The sequence below is a fragment of the Bombina bombina genome, chromosome 1, assembly GCF_027579735.1.
Source record: "Bombina bombina isolate aBomBom1 chromosome 1, aBomBom1.pri, whole genome shotgun sequence".
Classification (NCBI taxonomy): Eukaryota; Metazoa; Chordata; class Amphibia; order Anura; family Bombinatoridae; genus Bombina; species Bombina bombina.
In genome coordinates, this window is record NC_069499.1 from 567,611,612 (window position 1) to 567,631,164 (window position 19,553).

Here is a 19,553-nt window from a genome sequence, read left to right on the forward strand (position 1 = left end):
CTTGTTGAAGGAGCCGCAATGCACTACTGGTTTCTAACTGAACACATGGGTGAGCCAATGAAAATCGGTATTTATATGCAGCGACCAAATAGCAACTAAAACCTAGGTTCTTTGCTGCTCATGAGCTTGCCTAGATAAACCTTTCAGCAAAGGATGACAAGAGAAGGAAGCACATTAAATAATAGAAGTAAATTAGAAAGTTGTTTAAAATTGTATTCTCTATCTGAATCATGAAAGAAAAATGTTGGGTTTCATGTCCCTTTAAAGTGCAAATAGAAAAGTTAAGTAGTTTTACTGCTAAGATATATTTTAAATATTACAAAAAGTATCAATCCTTAATAATCCAATGTTTACAAACTGGAATGAACAGTGAAGAACAAGAGATGAGTTGGAGAATGCAGTGAGGGGTCATAAAACATGGTTTGTTATATAACTATTGTTTGTTTGCTCACACTTCATTAAAAATCATGCCTGAAATATATGTTTATGACTTTTATCCTGTAACTTTTTCCATTTTTCTCATTACACAGTTTGGAGCAGGAGTGAAGATTTTTGTTCATCCTGTGGGGCATATTTACCAAGGTCTGGCGGACCTGATCCGACAGTGCGGATCAGGTCCGCCAGACCTCGCTGAATACAGCGAGCAATACGCTCGCCGTATTCAGCATTGCACCAGCAGCTGCTGGTGCAACGCTGCCCCCTGCAGACTCGCGGCCAATGGGCCGCCAGCAGGGAGGTGTCAATCAACCCGATCGTACTCGATCGGGTTGATTTCCGGCGATGTTTGTCCGCCTGCTCAGAGCAGGCGGACAGGTTATGGAGCAGCGGTCTTTGTGACCGCTGCTTCATAACTGCTCCCTGCAGGCTCGCCAGAAACACGGGGCATCAAGCTCCATTCGGAGCTTGATAAATGTGCCCCTTTATCTCCAATATGTAGGCAGCTATCTTTTTATACAATGCAACATTTGTAATACTCTGTGAATATACTTTGTAGACAAAACATTTTTTTTTTTAAAAGGCTTTGTTTTCCCAATACTATTAATGTCAAATAGTGTAAATGTTTTTGAAAGATCATTAAGAGTTAATGTTATTTTCTTTTTACAGGTTCCTTCTCTGGCATCAACATTGTTTTTTTAAATGAGTAAATGACAGTTTGTGTTTTTCTGTGTATAATCAGTATGGAAGTTACCCATTGTGTAGTGGTCCGGATCACTGTGTGAACGTTATATTACTTTGTGCTGAATGTTTATACTGTTGTATTGCAGGAGACAGGTTGAGTGGGAACCTGCCAGCAATTTGATAGAAGGGGTTTGTTTGACACTTCAGAGGCAGCCAATCATATCCTTCCTGCCTCATCTTAGGTCATTGATCAATGTGTGTGTCAACCTGGTGAGTAGCTGCAACTCTGAGCTGTCTGTTGCTGTCGGTCTCCTATATCCTGCATGCTGTCTGAGGCACATACACCATGGGGTATATTTATGAAGCAGCGGATGCTGCTTATTCCACGTGAGCCTTTAGGCTCGCCAGAAATGTAAGTTAAGAAGCAGCGGTCTTAAAGGGACATTCTAGCCAAAATTAAATTCACATGGATGCATTTCAGTTTTAAATAAAAACATTTGTGTAATATACATGTATTAGCAAAAATGCTTCTAGTACAAGCTATAGCTGTTTTAAAAGTGTATTTAAGTGCATTTTAAACAAAGCACTTGCTCTGAGAGCCTATGGTGCGTGCACCATCTGGTAATAACTCAATTTGTTGATAGCTGACATGATACAAGCCTCACTGGCCCTCTGAGGAGCTGCAGTATTTAAAATGCTGGTGCACTGAGAATAGCTATGCTTCACATGCACGTGCAGAGAAAAATGTTAACACTAAAACAGTGAAAACTTTTACTAGAAGCATTTTTGCCAATACTGTACTTGTATATGGTAAATATGTTTCTTTTCAAAGATATAATTCATCTATGTGCATTCATATTTTGACTGGAATGTCTTTTTAAGACCACTGCTCCTTAACTCGTCAGATACGATCGGGATGATTCACACCCCTTGCTAGCGGCCTATTGGCCTCGAATGTGCAGGGGGTGGCATAGCACAAACATTTCCCCAGAAATGCTTGTGCAATGTTAAATTGCGACAGCGTATGCATTTAGCAATGTCGGGCAGACATGATTCGCTGTAGCGGATCATGTCCGCCAAACATTTGATAAATCTACCCCTATGTGTCACTTTCTTAGGTCCTGATTCATGGCAAAACAAAACAATGACACTCTGTTATTGCACTTTGATATTAAACATACCTGATAACATTAAAAGACAAAAAAGGCAACAGGTAAAAGATGAGCTTTAAAATTAGAATAAAGAAAATAAATGTACACTTCCCGGCACCTCATTACACTTATGGCTTTGAGGTACCTTGAGAACTACTTAACAGAAATTTTTTTTTTTTTTTGTTCATCATTTATTACATGTATTGCTGTTTTTATTCATTTGTTTCATTCTTCAATAAACAGGTATGTTTCTGTGTTCTCTTTGCCTGATAGAAAACGTTTGCGTACAAGGTCTCATATCCCTGTATGCCTCAGAGGGCACCCTGCAGAGACCAATAAAATAAACCTACATATTCTTTCTTTTTCATATATTGAAACCAACATAACATTTGCAAAGACAAAAATACTTTCTCCCATAGTATTTGTAGCAGCACTGGCTATTTATCATTAAATAATGGAACAAAAATTCTGATACCTCCAATTCCACAGTATCACTCCCATAATACTACAGTGTATATTTAAGACCAGATTACAACTGGAGCGGTATTTAACGCTCCCGCGCGTGTGCCAACTCCACTAGAAGTAAGCTTTTTGCGCACAAGGAGTAGCACTCATATTACAAGTAAAATGGCTTTGCTTGTGCGCTAACCTGATGCACATGTATGTACATAAATATGTATATATGTGTGTATATATATATATATATATGTGTGTGTGTGTGTCTATATGTGGGTACATATTTTTTTGTGTGTTTTTATCTGTATATATCAATCAGTAAGAAAGTTGGTAGGAAAGTGAAAAAGTATTAACACCTATTTCAAGAATATATAAATATGCTTTGATATGGGCTTAAATGTTCCTACAGCAAGAAAGATCAGTCAATCTGAAAGTATAAATACATTTTATTATATTAAGATGTATTTCATAAATGCGTTTGTGAATAATTAAACGAATGAATACTTAAATAAGTGACCGGTCACTAATAAAAACTTTATTTAAAAATAGCTTAAAAAACGAACCTCTGTTCTACTTCAAATAATCTCATACAAAAGCCTCTTTATATGTACAGTACTTTGCACTGCAAATTACATATAGCGTTAGTCACACACCGTTTCTCTTGACATTACACATGTGGTTTTGTTTGTCAAATCCTGTTCTCATAGGTCAAAGTTAGTACAGTTCAAAGTTCTATATTTTACTTAGTGAAACTAACAAATCCTCCGGTCTCCTACTTTGCAGGCAAAGAAAAAACTCTGTTAAGTAATGAGCTTGAGTATTGCTCTCTCGTGTTTTTAGTGTAGTCCTGTCTTCCAGACGCTGCCGCGTCTCCACACTCTGTGTTCCGGCTGTGTTTGTTGGTCCTGGCTGCTTCCGTGTCACGTGTGGCCAATCGCGGTCCTTCAAAAATGGGAGGATACAAGTTTGCCCGTGCAGGGTTTAGACACTTTTTCTCTGCGCAGAGTTACAGCTCTTAGTCAATGTGAGCATATAGAACAGACACTTGCATCCAATCGACGCGTTTCGCCTTATATAAAGGCTTTTTCAAGATGTGTGCTGAGTGTCTGTTAAGTCCTTATATACCCCTGTTTCGGGCTGTAATTGGTCCATTCCTCCTGTTCAATTCTTTTAAGGTGGAATCTTTCTTTAAGGTGGATTGTATAATCTCCATTTATTTGCTTCTACATTATCTTTTTAAAGTCTTCAACATTATCCATGTTCTTTTTGTTATAAATAGAGCATTACACTTGTTTCTTTTTTATTTCCATATTAACCACGGTGTCAACAGATGTGCAAATATTTTCAGGCTTTTTTTGGCTATTTCATATGGCATTGAGGCTTGATTGAAAAAGTATAGCTAAAATACTTATCAGATTATTATCTCTATCAACCATAAATATTTCACAAGATGCATGGATACTATAAAATAGCTCTACATACATATATATTTCTAAATCTGATTATTCTATTTAGGGGTTCAAGTCAATTAATCTGTAACCAGTTTAAAAAATGAGTGGATGAATTATTCTAAGATAAAAGGTGTTAAGTCAAATTCTGAGTTTAACCCCTAAGGGTATAATGTTCCGAATTCATAGATAAGTTCAGCTTCCTTTCTGAGAATTAGTTTTTCATAATTCCCCTCTCTCCAGTACTTTTTTACTTTTTTATGGCCCAGCATGTAATATTTTTCGTACTATTGTTATGTACTTTTTTGAAATGGTCATACAGACGTGTTTCTAACTTCCCCTTTTCTATATTGTTCAGATGCTCTCTGATCCTATCTCTATAGGGTCTAGTTGTTTCACCTAGGTACTGTAAATTACATGAGCACTGTAATATATACAGTACCCCTTTATCTCTACACCTGATAGTGTATTTTATTATATATTCTTTACCTGTGCTTGTTGATGTGAATGTTTTTACTTTTTTGCTGTGTTCGCAGGCTTTACAGCTGTAACATGGGAAGAAACCACTTATCTTATTCCCTTTCAGGTCTACTTCTTTTATTTTCTCTTTTTTCTTTTTATATTCACTTGGGGCCAGAATATTTTTTAAATTTGCTGCTTTTCTATATATAAATGTTGGTTTTTCTGATATTTCTTTCCCCAAAAACATATCTGATTTAACAACATGCCAGTGCTTCCTTATTATTTTTTCCATAATTTAATGTTGGTGATTGTAGGTGGTTATAAAGGGTACTCTAATTCCCTGTTTTTCATCAGTAGCTGGTAAATGGTTACTCTATCTTTCTTACTTACTTCTAACTTCGCTTTCTCAAGCACCTTCTTGTCATAATTTCTTTCCACAAATCTTTCTTCCAAGGTCTGAATTTGATTTTCATAATCTACTATCCGGGTGCAGTTCCTCTTGATTCGTAAGAACTGTCCTTTGGGAGTATTCTCTATCCATCTTTTTAGATGGCAACTTTTGAGTGAATATAGTTCTTTGTGTCTATGTCTTTGAAATTTTTTTTTGTGATTAATGTGTTTTCTTCTGCCATTATATCTAAATCCAAAAAGGTAATGTTCTTCTTGCTATAATTATAGGTGAATTGTATTCCTACTTGGTTATTATTCATTTCTGTGAAAAAATTTTGTAGACTGTTTTCATTTCCTCTCCAGATGATTAAAATATCATCGATATAGTGCTTAAAGAGTACGAGGTTTGCGCCCAGTAAATATGGTGCTATAAATTACTGTTCCCATTTGCCCATGAACTGGTTAGCATAACTGGGCACAAACTTCATACCCATGGCTGTTCCTTTTATTTGGAGGAACATCTCATTATTGAATGAAAAAATATTATGTGTCAAAATGAACTTAACACTATCCATTATGAACTGATAAACTAGTAAAACCAATTCTGACCCCGTGCCTTTTAAGAAGTATTCTATTGCTTTAAGTCCTAAATTGTGGTCTATATTTGTATACAGTGATGTTACATCACACATGGCTATTATAAAATTCTCATCCCATGGGAAATTATCTAATATATTTATAATATGAGTAGTGTCTTTTAATGTATGTTGGTAAGATTTTTACATGATCCTGTAAATGTAGATCCACAAATTCTGAGAGATTTGCAGTTAGGGAATCAATTCCAGAGATTATTGGCCGTCTGGGTGGATTTTCTCTGTTTTTATGCACTTTCGGTAGAAAGTAGAAAATCGCCATTTTGGGGAATTTTTGATTTATATATTCAAATTCTTTTTTTTGTAATTATCTCTTTTCTTTTTTGCTTCTTCTAACATATTGTTTAAGATTGGATACCAGTGTCTGTTCTATATGCTCACATTGACTAAGAGCTGTAACTCTGCGCAGAGAAAAAGTGCCTAAACCCTGCACGGGCAAACTTGTATCCTCCCATTTTTGAAGGACCGTGATTGGTCAGCGTGTCACACGTGACACGGAAGCAGCCAGGACCAACAAACACAGCCGGAACACAGAGTGTGGAGACGCGGCAGCGTCTGGAAGACAGGACTACACTAAAGACACCGGAGGTGAGAGAGAGCAATACTCAAGCTCATTACTTAACAGAGTTTTTTCTTTGCCTGCAAAGTAGGAGACCGGAAGTTTTGTTAGTTTCACTAAGTATCCGGGTCTGTATAAAGGAAAATATAGAACTTTGAACTGTACTAGCTTTGACCTATGAGAACAGGATTTGACAAACAAAACCATGTGTGTAATGTCAAGAGAAACGGTGTGTGACTAACGCTATATGTAATATGCAGCGCATAGTGCTGTACATATAAAGAGGCTTTTGTACGAGATTATTTGAAGTAGAACAGAGGTTCGTTTTTTAAGCTATTTTTAAATAAGGTTTTTATTAGTGACCGGTCACTTATTTAAGTATTCATTCGCTTAATTATTCACAAACGCATTTATGAAATACATCTTAATATAATAAAATGTATTTATACTTTCAGATTGACTGATCTTTCTTGCTGTAGGAACATTTAAGCACATATCAAAGCATATTTATATATTCTTGAAATAGGTGTTAATACTTTCCTACCAACTTTCTTACTGATTGATCTTCCTTGCTGTAGGAGCGCTGCTCCAACCTTTTTAATTTTATTTTTGTGTATTACTGTCTTGATACAACTATTAAGGAGAGTTGTAATTTGGAGCGGCTGGGAGTATCTTTTTGGGCTGCGCTGTGGTGTATTTTTCTTCTTGTAAACTATATCTGTATATATGTCTTTGAATACATAAATACACATATAAATACATAAATACACATGTACACACATATATACATATATATATATGCATATACATACACAAATACATATACAGGTATATACAATCATATATAATCATTCTAGCGTAAATTGCGATTGTGCTCAAGCGATCACGTTTACTTTCAACTTGTAATACGAGTGGTAAACCTGACGTGCACAAACATCCGCGATAAACCCCTTTTTGCTTGTGCCTAACTGTTAACGCGCCACTCATAATCTAGCTCTTAATCTTCTCAGGGACTTAAGATATAACAACTATTTTCAGTGGAAAAATATAACAAGAGCTTTTATTTGCAGATTTTATTTAATTCTATTTGTCAGTGAGAAACTCACCTGTTTAGGACAGTTTTCTAGGAAGCTTTTATGAAGTTCTAGATTTCTTGTGACCCACTATTGATAGCGACAGAGCTAGAACAAAGAACATGGTGGAACAGCTATCACATTTAAACAATAAAGCACTGTCTCAACGTCCCAAATAATAGTAAAAGCCTCAATCCTACATAAACAGATTAAAACCAGGATTTTAAAGTGCTGTGTTGTATTTCTTGGTTGAGGTTGGAGGTTTGGAAGTACATAATAAATTGTACTATAATAGAACAGATTCATTTCATCACATTATTGATTGGCACTATAGTGAATCAAACAAAACATGTTATAATTAAATTTTATGTTCTTCAATTTCAAGCTGGACCCCTGTATTAGATAAGCAACAAAAGATAGTGAGAGGCATGGAACTAGGAGAGGTGGGGCATGTATTGCTTGCCATGTGGCTAAATCATCAATGTACTGCTTCCCTTCCAAACCGTCTTTGTTAGACAAGACTTTGAAACAACACTGGTTAGATTTTCCCAGAGGGTTAAATGCAGGTGATTGGATTGAATATATATTGAATGTATCCCCCATCATTGAGGCGAGTCACTTGAGCCTTCTCTTCCTTATACCAAGGGCATGGAAGGCTATGTTGTCCCCTCTTCTCTCAACCCCTTGACCTTTTCTGTTTCACTTTTATTGTATCTTATGGTACTAGTGCAGTAAATATTTTATAATCGTACATTCATTGTTTGGAGTTTTTACATGTGTTGTCATAATTTTTTTTTTTGTTTCAAGCATTACATCACAGTTGAGGCATGTAGATTACTTCATTTTCTCATGTCAGTCTTACCCCTATAGGGTTATCCTAAAGGAAGCCTCACTTCATAATCATTTAATGTATACTTTTTGGAACTCCTTCTGTTTTCTTGTTATTATGTAATGAATTTATTCCCCTACAAGTTGTTGAAAACAAAAAAAAAAAACAGACAAGAAATTTGACAAAGACAGATCACTTTGATATTAATCTCAGTCCTCTAAGCCCCCATAGCCACCCCCACCAATATATTGACTATCACTATTTATACAGACTCATCAGGGAAATTGGACTGACTGATAGCTACAGTGGTGATGCCTATGGAGACTATAATTGTTGACATTATATTGACTTCTTTTCTCTTGTGATCAATTTTGCATGCACTGATTTGGAATTCTATTTCATATGTTATGACTACATTATTTTGTATTTATTGTATTAGTAATAGCAATACAATCTGCATTCCTTTGGACCCCCACTTCCCAGTAACCATAGACTGCATTGAGCCAGACCCTCAAGCTGCAATTAACTCAAACAACAACCCTGTTTCAGCTCAATTAACGCTAAACATGTCATGACCCCACTGAAATGCCCTTAACACCCAAAACGCTGCTTATGTGATGCCCCCATTTTTAACCCCCCCTGCACATCATCCTCTACACTTTAAACACTCCCCTTTACACAGATCCCCTCCCACAGCTCACCCCCCAATTTGTGCACACATCCATCGGAATCCCATCCTGTGATATCCCCAATGAAAAAACTCTTCAATACGTAACCCCATTTGTAAAATCAAAGCATTCATTTGAGAATCTTCATTCTTCGGCCTGTTGCATGTTTTGACCAGCATCAACATATCTACTTGATCCTTGCTCTGTTCTGGATCCTTTATATGTTAACAAGTAAAATACAACAATTGGGATGTCTGTGCTCTTTATGAAAATAGAGATTCTTTTAAGAAGTGGTGGGCTCAATTTTGACAGTGACAGTGAGCCTGTCCATCCCATCAGAAATCCTGATTGCTTAAATCTGTTGTCAAAAACAAGAGGTAAATGTAAATTAAGCATTTCTTTTTAATGTAGGACTTTCTTATTTTTAAAGGTTGAGTTGGGAAGGAGTTGAGAATGATGCTTTGGGAACAGCAATGAACTACATTACTTTATTTTAGTTCTACCTCTCAAAAATGCCGAAGACCCTGAATTTGTGGCTTACAACATACTGTCAATCATAAATAAGAAATAGATTTATTAACATAAAAAAGATATTTTTTATTTCAGTACAAAGTTAGCTTTTATCCTAAGACTTTATGTGATCTGAAGAAGGCATATGTTATAGCAATCAATCAGAGGGTGTGCCAGGCAAAGTGTTGGGCTCTAAGTAGAAAACACTACGTTTAAAAGGTATGACAAACTAAAGTCCTTGAATCTTGTAAACAGGCCAGGATTTTACAATATCTTGTAGAGCTCAGTTTGATCAATCAAACAGAAACATTCTGAATGTTTGTAGACCTGAAGCATCTAAACAGGAAATATGTCTTAGGGTTGGCAAAATAGATACTGGATTTTACTATTTGCAGTTCCCAGCTACAAAATACAATTTAAAAAGGGTTTTATGCAATTAAGTCTTTAATTGATGCTCTTATTTTGGTGGCAGATTCTATTACAATAATCCTATTACAGATTCTATTACAATAATCCTATTACAATACTATTACAATACTGAGTATTGTTTCTCTAGTGCTTGACAAGAACCCTGTATTCTACATTTCTTGTTAAAAAGAAATCCATGTGTCCAACCTTATTTTTTTCTCTTTCAATATATTTTAAAAACATCTGTTTTTAAAATTCTTCTTTTATGTGATGATCACCTGCACTTACAATTTGTTTTTGCCTACTCTTAATGCCATTCACAGTACTTGTGTTCCACATAGTGTTTGTTTTGCAGGTTATGGGTGTGGTTGGTCCTTCCAGTGTTGCTGACGGGTTACCCCTCCTCCACCTTAGCCCATATCTATCCCCACCCCTGCCCTTCAGTACAGCTGTGGTGAGACTAGTGGCATTACAGATACAGGTTGGTATACCTTGGCACAGCCAGCTGAACACCTCTGTTTGTTATTGTGAAACTACTGCATCTGTTTAATGTCGTAGAGGCCTATTTATCAAGCCGTCCATCGCAAATACGCTGGAATTCCGCAGCATAATTGTGGCGAGCCTGATTCGCCCTATTTATCAAAGCCTACAGACCGGCAAAATTTGAAATCTGTGATGTAACATACGATCCACCGGTCTCAGTCCGACACAGATCGATGCTTACGTCATTACTGATGTTCCGAATACAAATTCGGCACTATCTGACACCTTTTGCAAGTTATCAAACTTCTAACAGGTACGCTTGCCACTATTCCGGCCCAGCCTACCTGGTTTTCAATCCGCCACCCTGGAGGCCGCGGATGCCATAGGAATCAATGGGTGTCTAAAAGCAGTGAAAGCTTATGTTCGATGCTGCCAGATATCCAATTGATTTCTATGGTAGAATAAAAGTTGCGTTTACACCTAACACCCTAACATAAGCCCCGAGTCTAAACACCCTTAATCTGCCGACCTGACATCGCCGCCACCTACATAATGTTATTAACCCCTATCCCGCCACTCCCGGACCCGCCGCAACTAAATAAATATAGTAACCCCTATACCGCCGCCCTGGACCCCACCGCAACTAAATAAAAGTATTAACCCCTATCCTGCCGCTCCCGGAGCCCACCGCAACTAAATAAATGTATTAACCCCTAAACCCCTGGCCTCCCACATCACTACCACTTACTAAACCTATTAACCCCTAAACCGCCAGCCCCCACATCACCATAAACTAAATTAAGCTATTAACCCCTAAACCTAAAACCTGCTAACTTTACATTAAATATTAACTCATGCCTATCTTATAATAAATTTAAACTTATCTTTTGAATTTAAACTATATTAAACTATTAATTAACCTACCCTAACTATTATACTAAAATTACATTAAACTATATTAAACTAATAATTAACCTACCCTAACTATTATACTGAAATTACATTAAACTAACAACTAAAATAACTATATTACATATTTAAAAACCTAACTCTACTCAAATTATTTAAATCTACTTTTAAAAATTACTAAGTTACAAAAAACTAACAACTAAGTAAAAAATAAAATAAACACTAAGTTACACCAAAAAAAACCCTAAGTTACAAAAAAATAAACACTAAATTACACAAAATAAAAATAAATGATCAAATATTTAAACTAATTACACCTAATCTAATAACCCTATCAAAATAACCCCCCCCCAAAAAAAAACAAAAAAACTCTAGCCTACAATAACTACCAATGGCCCTTAAAAGGGCCTTTTGCGGGCATTGCTCCTAAGAACTCAGCTCTTTTAACTGTAAAATAAAATACAAACAACCCCCCAACAGTAAAACCCACCACCCACACAACCAACCCCCCCAAATAAAACCCTATCTAAAAAACCTAAGCTCCCCATTGCCCTGAAAAGGGCATTTTTATGGGCATTGCCCTTAAAAGGGCATTTAGCTCTTTTTCAGGCCAAAGTCCCTAACCTAAAATTAAAACCCACCTAATAAACCCTTAAAAAAACCTAACACTAACCCCCGAAGATCCACTTACAGTTTTTGAAGACCCGACATCCATCCTCAACGAAGCGGAAGAAGTCCTCAGCGAAGCCGGCAGAAGTCTTCATCCAAGAGGGCCGAAGTCTTCATCCAAGCCGGCAGAAGTCTTCATCCAGACGGCATCTTCTATCTTCATCCATCCGGCACCGAGCGGCTCCATCTTCTGAACAATGAAGTTTCCCTTTAAATGACGTCATCCAAGATGACGTCCCTTACATTCCGATTGGCTGATGGAATTCTATCAGCCAATCGGAATTAAGGGGGAAAAATCCTATTGGCTGTTGCAATCAGCCAATAGTATTGGGCTTTCATCCTATTGGCTGATCCAATCACCCAATAGGATTGAGCTCGCATTCTATTGGCTGATTGTAATAGCCAATAGAATGCAAGCTCAATCGTATTGGCTGATTGGATCAGCCAATAGGATGAAAGCTTAATCCTATTGGTTGAATGCAACAGTCAATAGGATTTTAGCTCCGCGCCGGATGTCTTGAAGATGGAGCCACTCCGCGCCGGATGGATGAAGATAGAAGATGCCGTCTGGATGAAGGTTTCTGCCAGCTTGGATGAAGACTTCGGCCCGCTTGGATGAAGACTTCTGCCGGCTTCGCTGAGGACTTCTGCAGCTTCGTTGAGGATAGATGTCGGGTCTTTAAAACCTGTAAGTGGATCTTCGGGGGTTAGTGTTAGATTTTTTTGAGGGTTTATTGGGTGGGTTTTAATTTTAGATTAGGGGTTTGGGCAGAAAAAGAGCTAAATGCCCTTTTAAGAGCAATGCCCATCCAAATGCCCTTTTCAGAGCAATGGGGAGATTAGGTTTTTTAGATAGGGTTTTTATTTGGGGGGGTTGGTTGTGTGGGTGGTGGGTTTTACTGTTGGGGGAGGTGTTTGTATTTTTATTTACAGGTAAAAGAGCTGATTTCTTTGGGGAAATGCCCCGCAATAGGCCCTTTTAAGGGCCATTGGTAGTTTATTGTAGGCTAGGGGTTTTTTTTATTTTGGGGGGGATTTTTTATTTTGATAGGGCTATTAGATTAGGTGACCGTGTAATTAGTTTAAATATTTGATCATTTATTTTTCATTTTGTGTAATTTAGTGTTTATTTTTTTCGTAACAGTGTTTTTTATTTTGTGTAACTTAGTGTTTTTTATTTTGTGTAACTTAGTTGTTATTTTTTTGTAACTTAGTAATTCTTTATTGTAGATTTAAATAACTTGAGTAGGGTTAGGTTTTTAAATATGTAATATAGTTAATTTAATTGTTAGTTTTATGTAATTTTAGTATAGTAGTTAGGGTAGATTAATTAATAGTTTAATATAGTTTAATGTAATTTTAGTATAATAGTTATGGCAGGCTAATTAATAGTTTAATAAAGTTTAATGTAATTTTAGTAAAATAGTTAGGGTAGGTTAATTAACAGTTTAATATAGTTTATTTTAATTTGAAAGGTAAGTTTAAATATATTATAAGATAGGGATGAGTTAATATTTAATGTAAAGTTAGCGGGTTGTTAGGTTTAGGGGTTAATAGCTTAATTTAGTTTATGGCAATGTGGGGAGCTGGTGGTTTAGGGGTTAATAGGTTTAGTAAGTGTTAGTGATGTGGGGGGCCAGGGGTTTAGGGGTTAATACAGTTATTTAGTTGCGGTGGGCTCTGGGAGCAGCGGGATAGGGGTTAATAACTTTAGTTGCGGTGGGCTCCAGGAGCGGCGGGATAAGGGTTAATAACTTTATTTAGTTGCGGTGGGCTATGGGAGTGGCGGGATAGGGGTTAATAACTTTAGTTGCGGTGGGCTCCGGGAGCGGCGGGATAGGGGGTAATAACTTTATTTAGTTGCGTTGGGCTCCGGGAGCAGCGGGATAGGGGTTAATAACTTTATTAGAGTTGCGGTGGGCTCCGGGAGCAGCGGGATGGGGTTAATAACTTTATTTAGTTGCGGAGGGGTCCGGGAGCGGCGGGATAGGGGTTAATAACTTTATTAGAGTTGCGGTGGGCTCCGGGAGCAGCGGGATGGGGTTAATAACTTTATTTAGTTGTTGAAGGGTTCGGGGGCAACGGGATATGGTTTAAACATTTTAGTATAGTGGCTGTGTTTAGTGACAGGTAATAAATAAAGTTGGCTAAAAGCAGAATAGCAGCGAGATCGATGACTGTTAGTTAACAACAATCCGCTGCTCATCGCCCCGTACTTGGTGCGCGGCTTATTGACAGCTTTATTGATAAATAAGGAGAGCGTATTCAGGTTCGCGGCCGCGATGTTAGGTGAGCGTATTGGTGCCGGCAAATGCAGCACAGTTGACGACTTGATAAATAGGCCTCAAAGGGTGAAGTACTTTCCAATGGATGGCCTTTCCTGTTATTATGGTAACTACAAAAATATATTTACCATAGTCAATTTAACCAAGTTTATAAAGACAATTACAAATGTATATGTGTTTATTGAATTCTATGAATACAAATAGTTAAAGTAATTGTTTAAGCCAGTCGTGTTTTTAGTTTTTGTGCTGACCAAGGCAATAGGAAATCTGCTTTATCCCCACACCAACAACTTAAGCTCATATTTGCCTGGTATACTTCTCACAACCAGAGACCAGGGCTTCACAAAGATGTTATTATTAAATATAACAAATATTAAATGAATCTCTGTTTCTTTTTTTGTGGGTTTTTTTTTTCATTGATTATGTTGTATAAAGAAAATAACACATAATTATCACTTAAAATGTGCTTTCCTCGGCACAAAACTATGTGGATGCTTTGTTTATTTTTAATGTAATACTTGAAATGGGATAACCTTGTTGTCTGTTATTATTTTATAGGCTTTAAAAGAGGATTTCCCTCTAAGTCATGTGATCTCCCCATTCACCAATCAGGAACGGAGAGAAGGAATGCTTCTGAATCTGCTGATTCCTTTTGTGTTGACAGTGGGATCAGGAAGCAAAGGTTTAAAAGCAATTTACAAAACATACAGTCCAAGAGGTCAAATTCCTTTGACTAATTATAATTTTGTCTAGTTTTCATACACACAACCTCAACACACACACACCATTTAACTGCCTTATTGTGCTACTTTAGTTGGACCTATTAATACTGTCTAAAAGTCTGTTTCACTGTTCCTGTGTTATTCTGGAAAAAAGATTTACTGTTTTACATATTTACATATTAGGATATTCATACTTTGAATATCCTAAGATGAAAGCTTAGAAATATGAAATAATTTCTTACTAAATACCCTTCTTTATTCCTAAGGGATTTATGGAACTCCTTAAAATTAGTGGTTTGCAGAGTTTTTGCAGACAGAAGAAGGAACAGGCACTAATTAGAAGTAATCATGGCATATGGAATTTCCCCAAACTTATATCATGAACGGTGAACTTATTGCTTATTGTTTGTAAATGTAGGTCACTGTGTCTCTCTGAGCTGGTTCTCCCTTGCTTCTGTCTGTTTTAGATAGTCCTTGGCTGGAGCTACCTGAGGTATTCCTGCTGCTGCAGACTGTTATTAACATCCTGCTGCCCCCTCGCATTATCAGCACTTCCCGCAGCAAGAACTTCATGCTGGAGAGCTCACCAGCACACTGCTCCACCCCAGGTGATGCTGGAAAAGATTTGCGTCGAGAGGGGCTTGCTGAGTCCACCAGCCAGGCTGCTTACTTAGGTGAGAACACATGGTCTAAAACAGGTCCTGAACTGTCTGGTGCTAAGGCAAAATAGAGAGAGGTATTTCTACACTAGAATGTTGCTTTAAATTATATCCAAACAATCTATGATTCTTATGTTTGTTTTTATTATTTACCATTCTGAAATTTGCTTTTGGGTTGATATTATCAAGTTAACTGCAAATGAGTTGGTGACCTAAATAAACAGCTTCTGGCATAAGATTACAACCTTCCCGGGTCCTATCTTGTGCATCTAGAAGAGGCTCACAGTGCTGCCTTCCAAAAACATTATAGCTTTTCTGACTGGTAAATAAAAGAAAAATCTACAATATTATGATAAATTACTAATAATAAGAGAAACTGTATTTTTCTAAGTTGGTAAGTTTTCAATGTCTACCGGGCATGGATTTTGATCTTCTGAACATTTAAGTTTGAATATTACAAATGACCTTCTATGTCCACGATCCAGCCTTGAAAGTGATCCTGGTTTGCTTTGAGAGGCAGCTAGGAAGCCAGTGGTATCGACTGAGCCTGCAGGTTAAGGAGATGGCTTTGCGGAAAGTGGGTGGATTGGCCCTGTGGGACTTCTTGGACTTCATTGTCAGGACCCGAATCCCCATATTTATTCTCTTGAGACCTTTCATCCAATGCAAAGTGAGTCCAGCTCTAAAGCTTATATTATGATTTTACTCCATCCATTGTGTCTCTGATTAAGGTACTATAGACGGATCTCAAGGTGATGAGTTCCAGCTGATAGGAATTGTTTAATAAAGACATGTAACTCAACATGAATTCTCCTTTATTCCCCATGCATCTGTGAGAAAGAAAAAGTTAAATTATGGTTTACCTGTGTTTTTCTTTTTTTTTTTAAACTAAGCTCAACTCACCAGAAACATTATTTGAACAGTTACCATCCAGCTCCTCTTTCTTCTTTCATCTGCATTATCTGTCCTGTGAGATTTTGTGATAATCTTGAAAGATTTCACATTGATTTTAAGTAAACATCCTTCAACTGAGGAACAAAATAAAGTGATTGTGCCAGATGAATTCTCTCTATAGTCCCGGTACAAACATACAGATTGGCAGCTTAAATCCCCTTTGCAGATGGATGTGGTTATTAGGGATATTTTGAATTAAGATATCTTTTGTTTTTTTTTACTAAATAGATGTTCATGTGATATTTTGTAGTCAGATTTTTATGTATATGTTGCTTCTCTTGTGGCAAAAAAATTAATGTCCATGTAAAAATAAATGTATGTAATCTAGATCAGTGATTTTTAACCTTTTTTTTGCCGTGGCACACTTTTTTACATTAAAAAAATCCTGTGGCACACCACCATCCCAAAATTTTAAAAAAATCACACATTGTAGCCTAATACAGCATATATATATACACATACACACAAACACACACATACTGTATGTATTGTGCTGTTATGCCATGCCTCCTACAAACTACCCCTGCACTGGGAGTAAAAAAACAATCAAAGTTTAAAAACTATGTCACTCTGTTGTCAATCTGCTGTGGCACACCTGAGGATCTCTCACGGCACACTGGTTGAAAAACACTGATCTAGATCATTTTTTTTTATATATATATTTTTATTGTAGGTAAACATTACAATAACAGAACAGATAATCAAGGGCATCACATGAATACATGACAATACAAGATCTAAATAGTGAACATAGCTTACTTGATAATTCACAATTATGTGTGCTATAGATATGATATTCTGTAGTATTCCATTTGACATCTCGTAGAATGGAGATATTGTAACAAACCTGTACGTTTTAAGTAAATATTAAGTAGGTTAGGCATATGGTGAAGGACACCATACCTAAGTACACTAACATGACAGTATAATTTTTGTACCGTAATAGGCAACTTATTGTTGTCCTCCTCTCTTACCCAGTTCCACCAATCTCTATGCTCATCAGAGTAAGAGAAGAGAGAAAAGAAAGAAAAAGGAAAAAGGGGGGGGTAGAAAGCAAGAGTAGAAAGGCCAAAAGGTAGGGGGAGGGAAAAGGAGGAGAAAAAGGAAAAAAAAGGGGGGGTCTCTCGTCTGAAATCTTGGTCAGGGGCACCCTATTCAACTGACAGCTGGATGCCCTATCTAGGGTTGTCTTGAGGTCTCAGCAGAGCTGAATTCACATTCTGAAGCTGTCGCCTCCTGTCCTTTTTGTCTCGTTAGATATGTCTCCCAGGGTTCCCAGATCTGGCTGAACTCTTTTGATCGTTTTCTAACCCTATAGACATAGTCTTCCATAGATTTTATGTAATTCAGATACTCCACTACTCCCTGCCACCTGGGAGGCGACGTCTTCTTCCAATTCCTGGCTATGAGCATTTTTATCAAGGTCAGAAGGTAGATAAGCAGGGAACGCTTGGGATTGGGAAGCTTTTTAATGCCTAGATGTAGGAGAACTACACTCGGGGAGTTAGTCTCTGGTAATCCTAATGTAGTGCATACACTCAGGAACTTAGTCCACAAAGGCTGAATTTTGCAGCATGACCACCAAATGTGGAGCGGGGTACCCATCTCCCCACAATCCCTCCAGCACCCAGGTGAAGAGTCAGGGAACAATGAGTGAAATGAGTGAAGCTTAGTCGGAACTAGGTGCCACCTAGTGATTATTTTGAAGTATAGCTCATACATTGTCACACAATGTAGCGCCGATTTGGTAATTGTGATGGCTCTAGTCCATTCCTGTGTTGTGTATGTCAATCTCAGTTCAGTCTCCCAAGCCACCATGTGCCTTGTTTTTACAAGGACCGACTCACCTAAGAGGCTTTTATAATGTGTTGTAAGAGGTTTATGTAGTTGAAGTCCAGCCTGCCACCTAACCTCCCAGACAGTAAGTCTCCAGGTCTTTTCTGTCAATAAACCCCATGCTTTCATGAGGGACCGCAATATCAAGAGCTCAAATTGCATCTGAGGGGAGAGATTGAACTCAGTCACCATTTCCTGATAGGTATCTAGATCATTTTTATCCAGCAAGTACAGAAATTGCAGCCAAAACAAGCAAGATCTTGCTGAGTCTATCAGCAATATTGTTTATATCTAATTTCTGGAAATAAATAATGTAACGTTACGTAAAACTTTAAAAACATGCAGTGAGTTAAATGGCCATGTGTTATATAGATCATTGCCTCAATAGACTCAAAATCTGTTGTTTGCTCTCCACTGAACAGCTGTTGGCACAGCCTGCAGAGACTCAAGATGAACTGAGTGCTCGACAACACATCGCAGATCAGCTGGAGCGACGCTTTATTCCACGTCCTCTGTGTAAAAGTTCACTTATCAATGAGTTTAATAGTGAGCTGAAGATATTAAAGGAGGCTGTGCACAGTGGGTCAGGTAAGAAAGAACCTATTTTTTACTGTCCCTCACTTTCATGCTTAACCCCAGCAAAGCCAACAAGGCCTTTGTATTGTGCTCATCCTTCCTTGCATCACTAACAACCCCACTTCCATTAACCCATTGGGTTTCTTTCTAGTGCTATTGCCTTTTCTACCCATACTTATATAGGACTCCAAACCTGGACAAATGCCATACATCTGAGCAGACCCATGTCATTTCTCATCCAGCCAGACCTTTATCTAGGTTATTACCCCCTACACTTGTACCAAACCTTCATACTCACAGGTGTCCCATCAATGATCTCTATCAAATGGCAGTAAAATGGTTTTATTTCCTACAGCATACCAAGGGAAGACCTCCATCAGCACTGTGGGAACATCCACATCTGCCTACCGCTTGAGTTTGGCTACAATGTCCCGCTCTAATACAGGCACAGGCACAGTGTGGGAGCAGGACAGTGAACACTCCCAGCCAGCCTCACAGGACACCCTTAGTCGCACTGATGAGGAAGAAGAAGAAAGTGAGATGAGAGTCTAATTTTAAATTAACCCTTATGACATTTCCAAATGTGCGTCTGAAAGCACAACAATATCAAGAAATTGTAAACCTTAAAAAAAAATAATTAGATTAATTGTGCATCCTACAAAAATATTAGGAATCATGTAGTTATTTGACCTTTAGTAGCTAAGGGATTTTGGAGTATGTTTTATTATATAGCA

General features: G+C 37.5%; 1 protein-coding gene across 1 annotated transcript in view; it reads left to right on the plus strand.

Moving 5' to 3' along the window:
- UNC80 (unc-80 homolog, NALCN channel complex subunit) overlaps positions 1-19,553 on the plus strand; it is a 353,943-nt gene that overhangs the window by 238,128 nt on the left and 96,262 nt on the right. Inside the window, exons 54-60 of the mRNA XM_053713382.1 lie at positions 1,266-1,389; positions 10,082-10,207; positions 14,631-14,754; positions 15,262-15,468; positions 15,939-16,123; positions 18,666-18,831; positions 19,175-19,354. Of these exons, the coding sequence (XP_053569357.1) occupies positions 1,266-1,389; positions 10,082-10,207; positions 14,631-14,754; positions 15,262-15,468; positions 15,939-16,123; positions 18,666-18,831; positions 19,175-19,354 (1,112 nt within the window). The remainder of the gene's footprint in view (positions 1-1,265; positions 1,390-10,081; positions 10,208-14,630; positions 14,755-15,261; positions 15,469-15,938; positions 16,124-18,665; positions 18,832-19,174; positions 19,355-19,553) is intronic.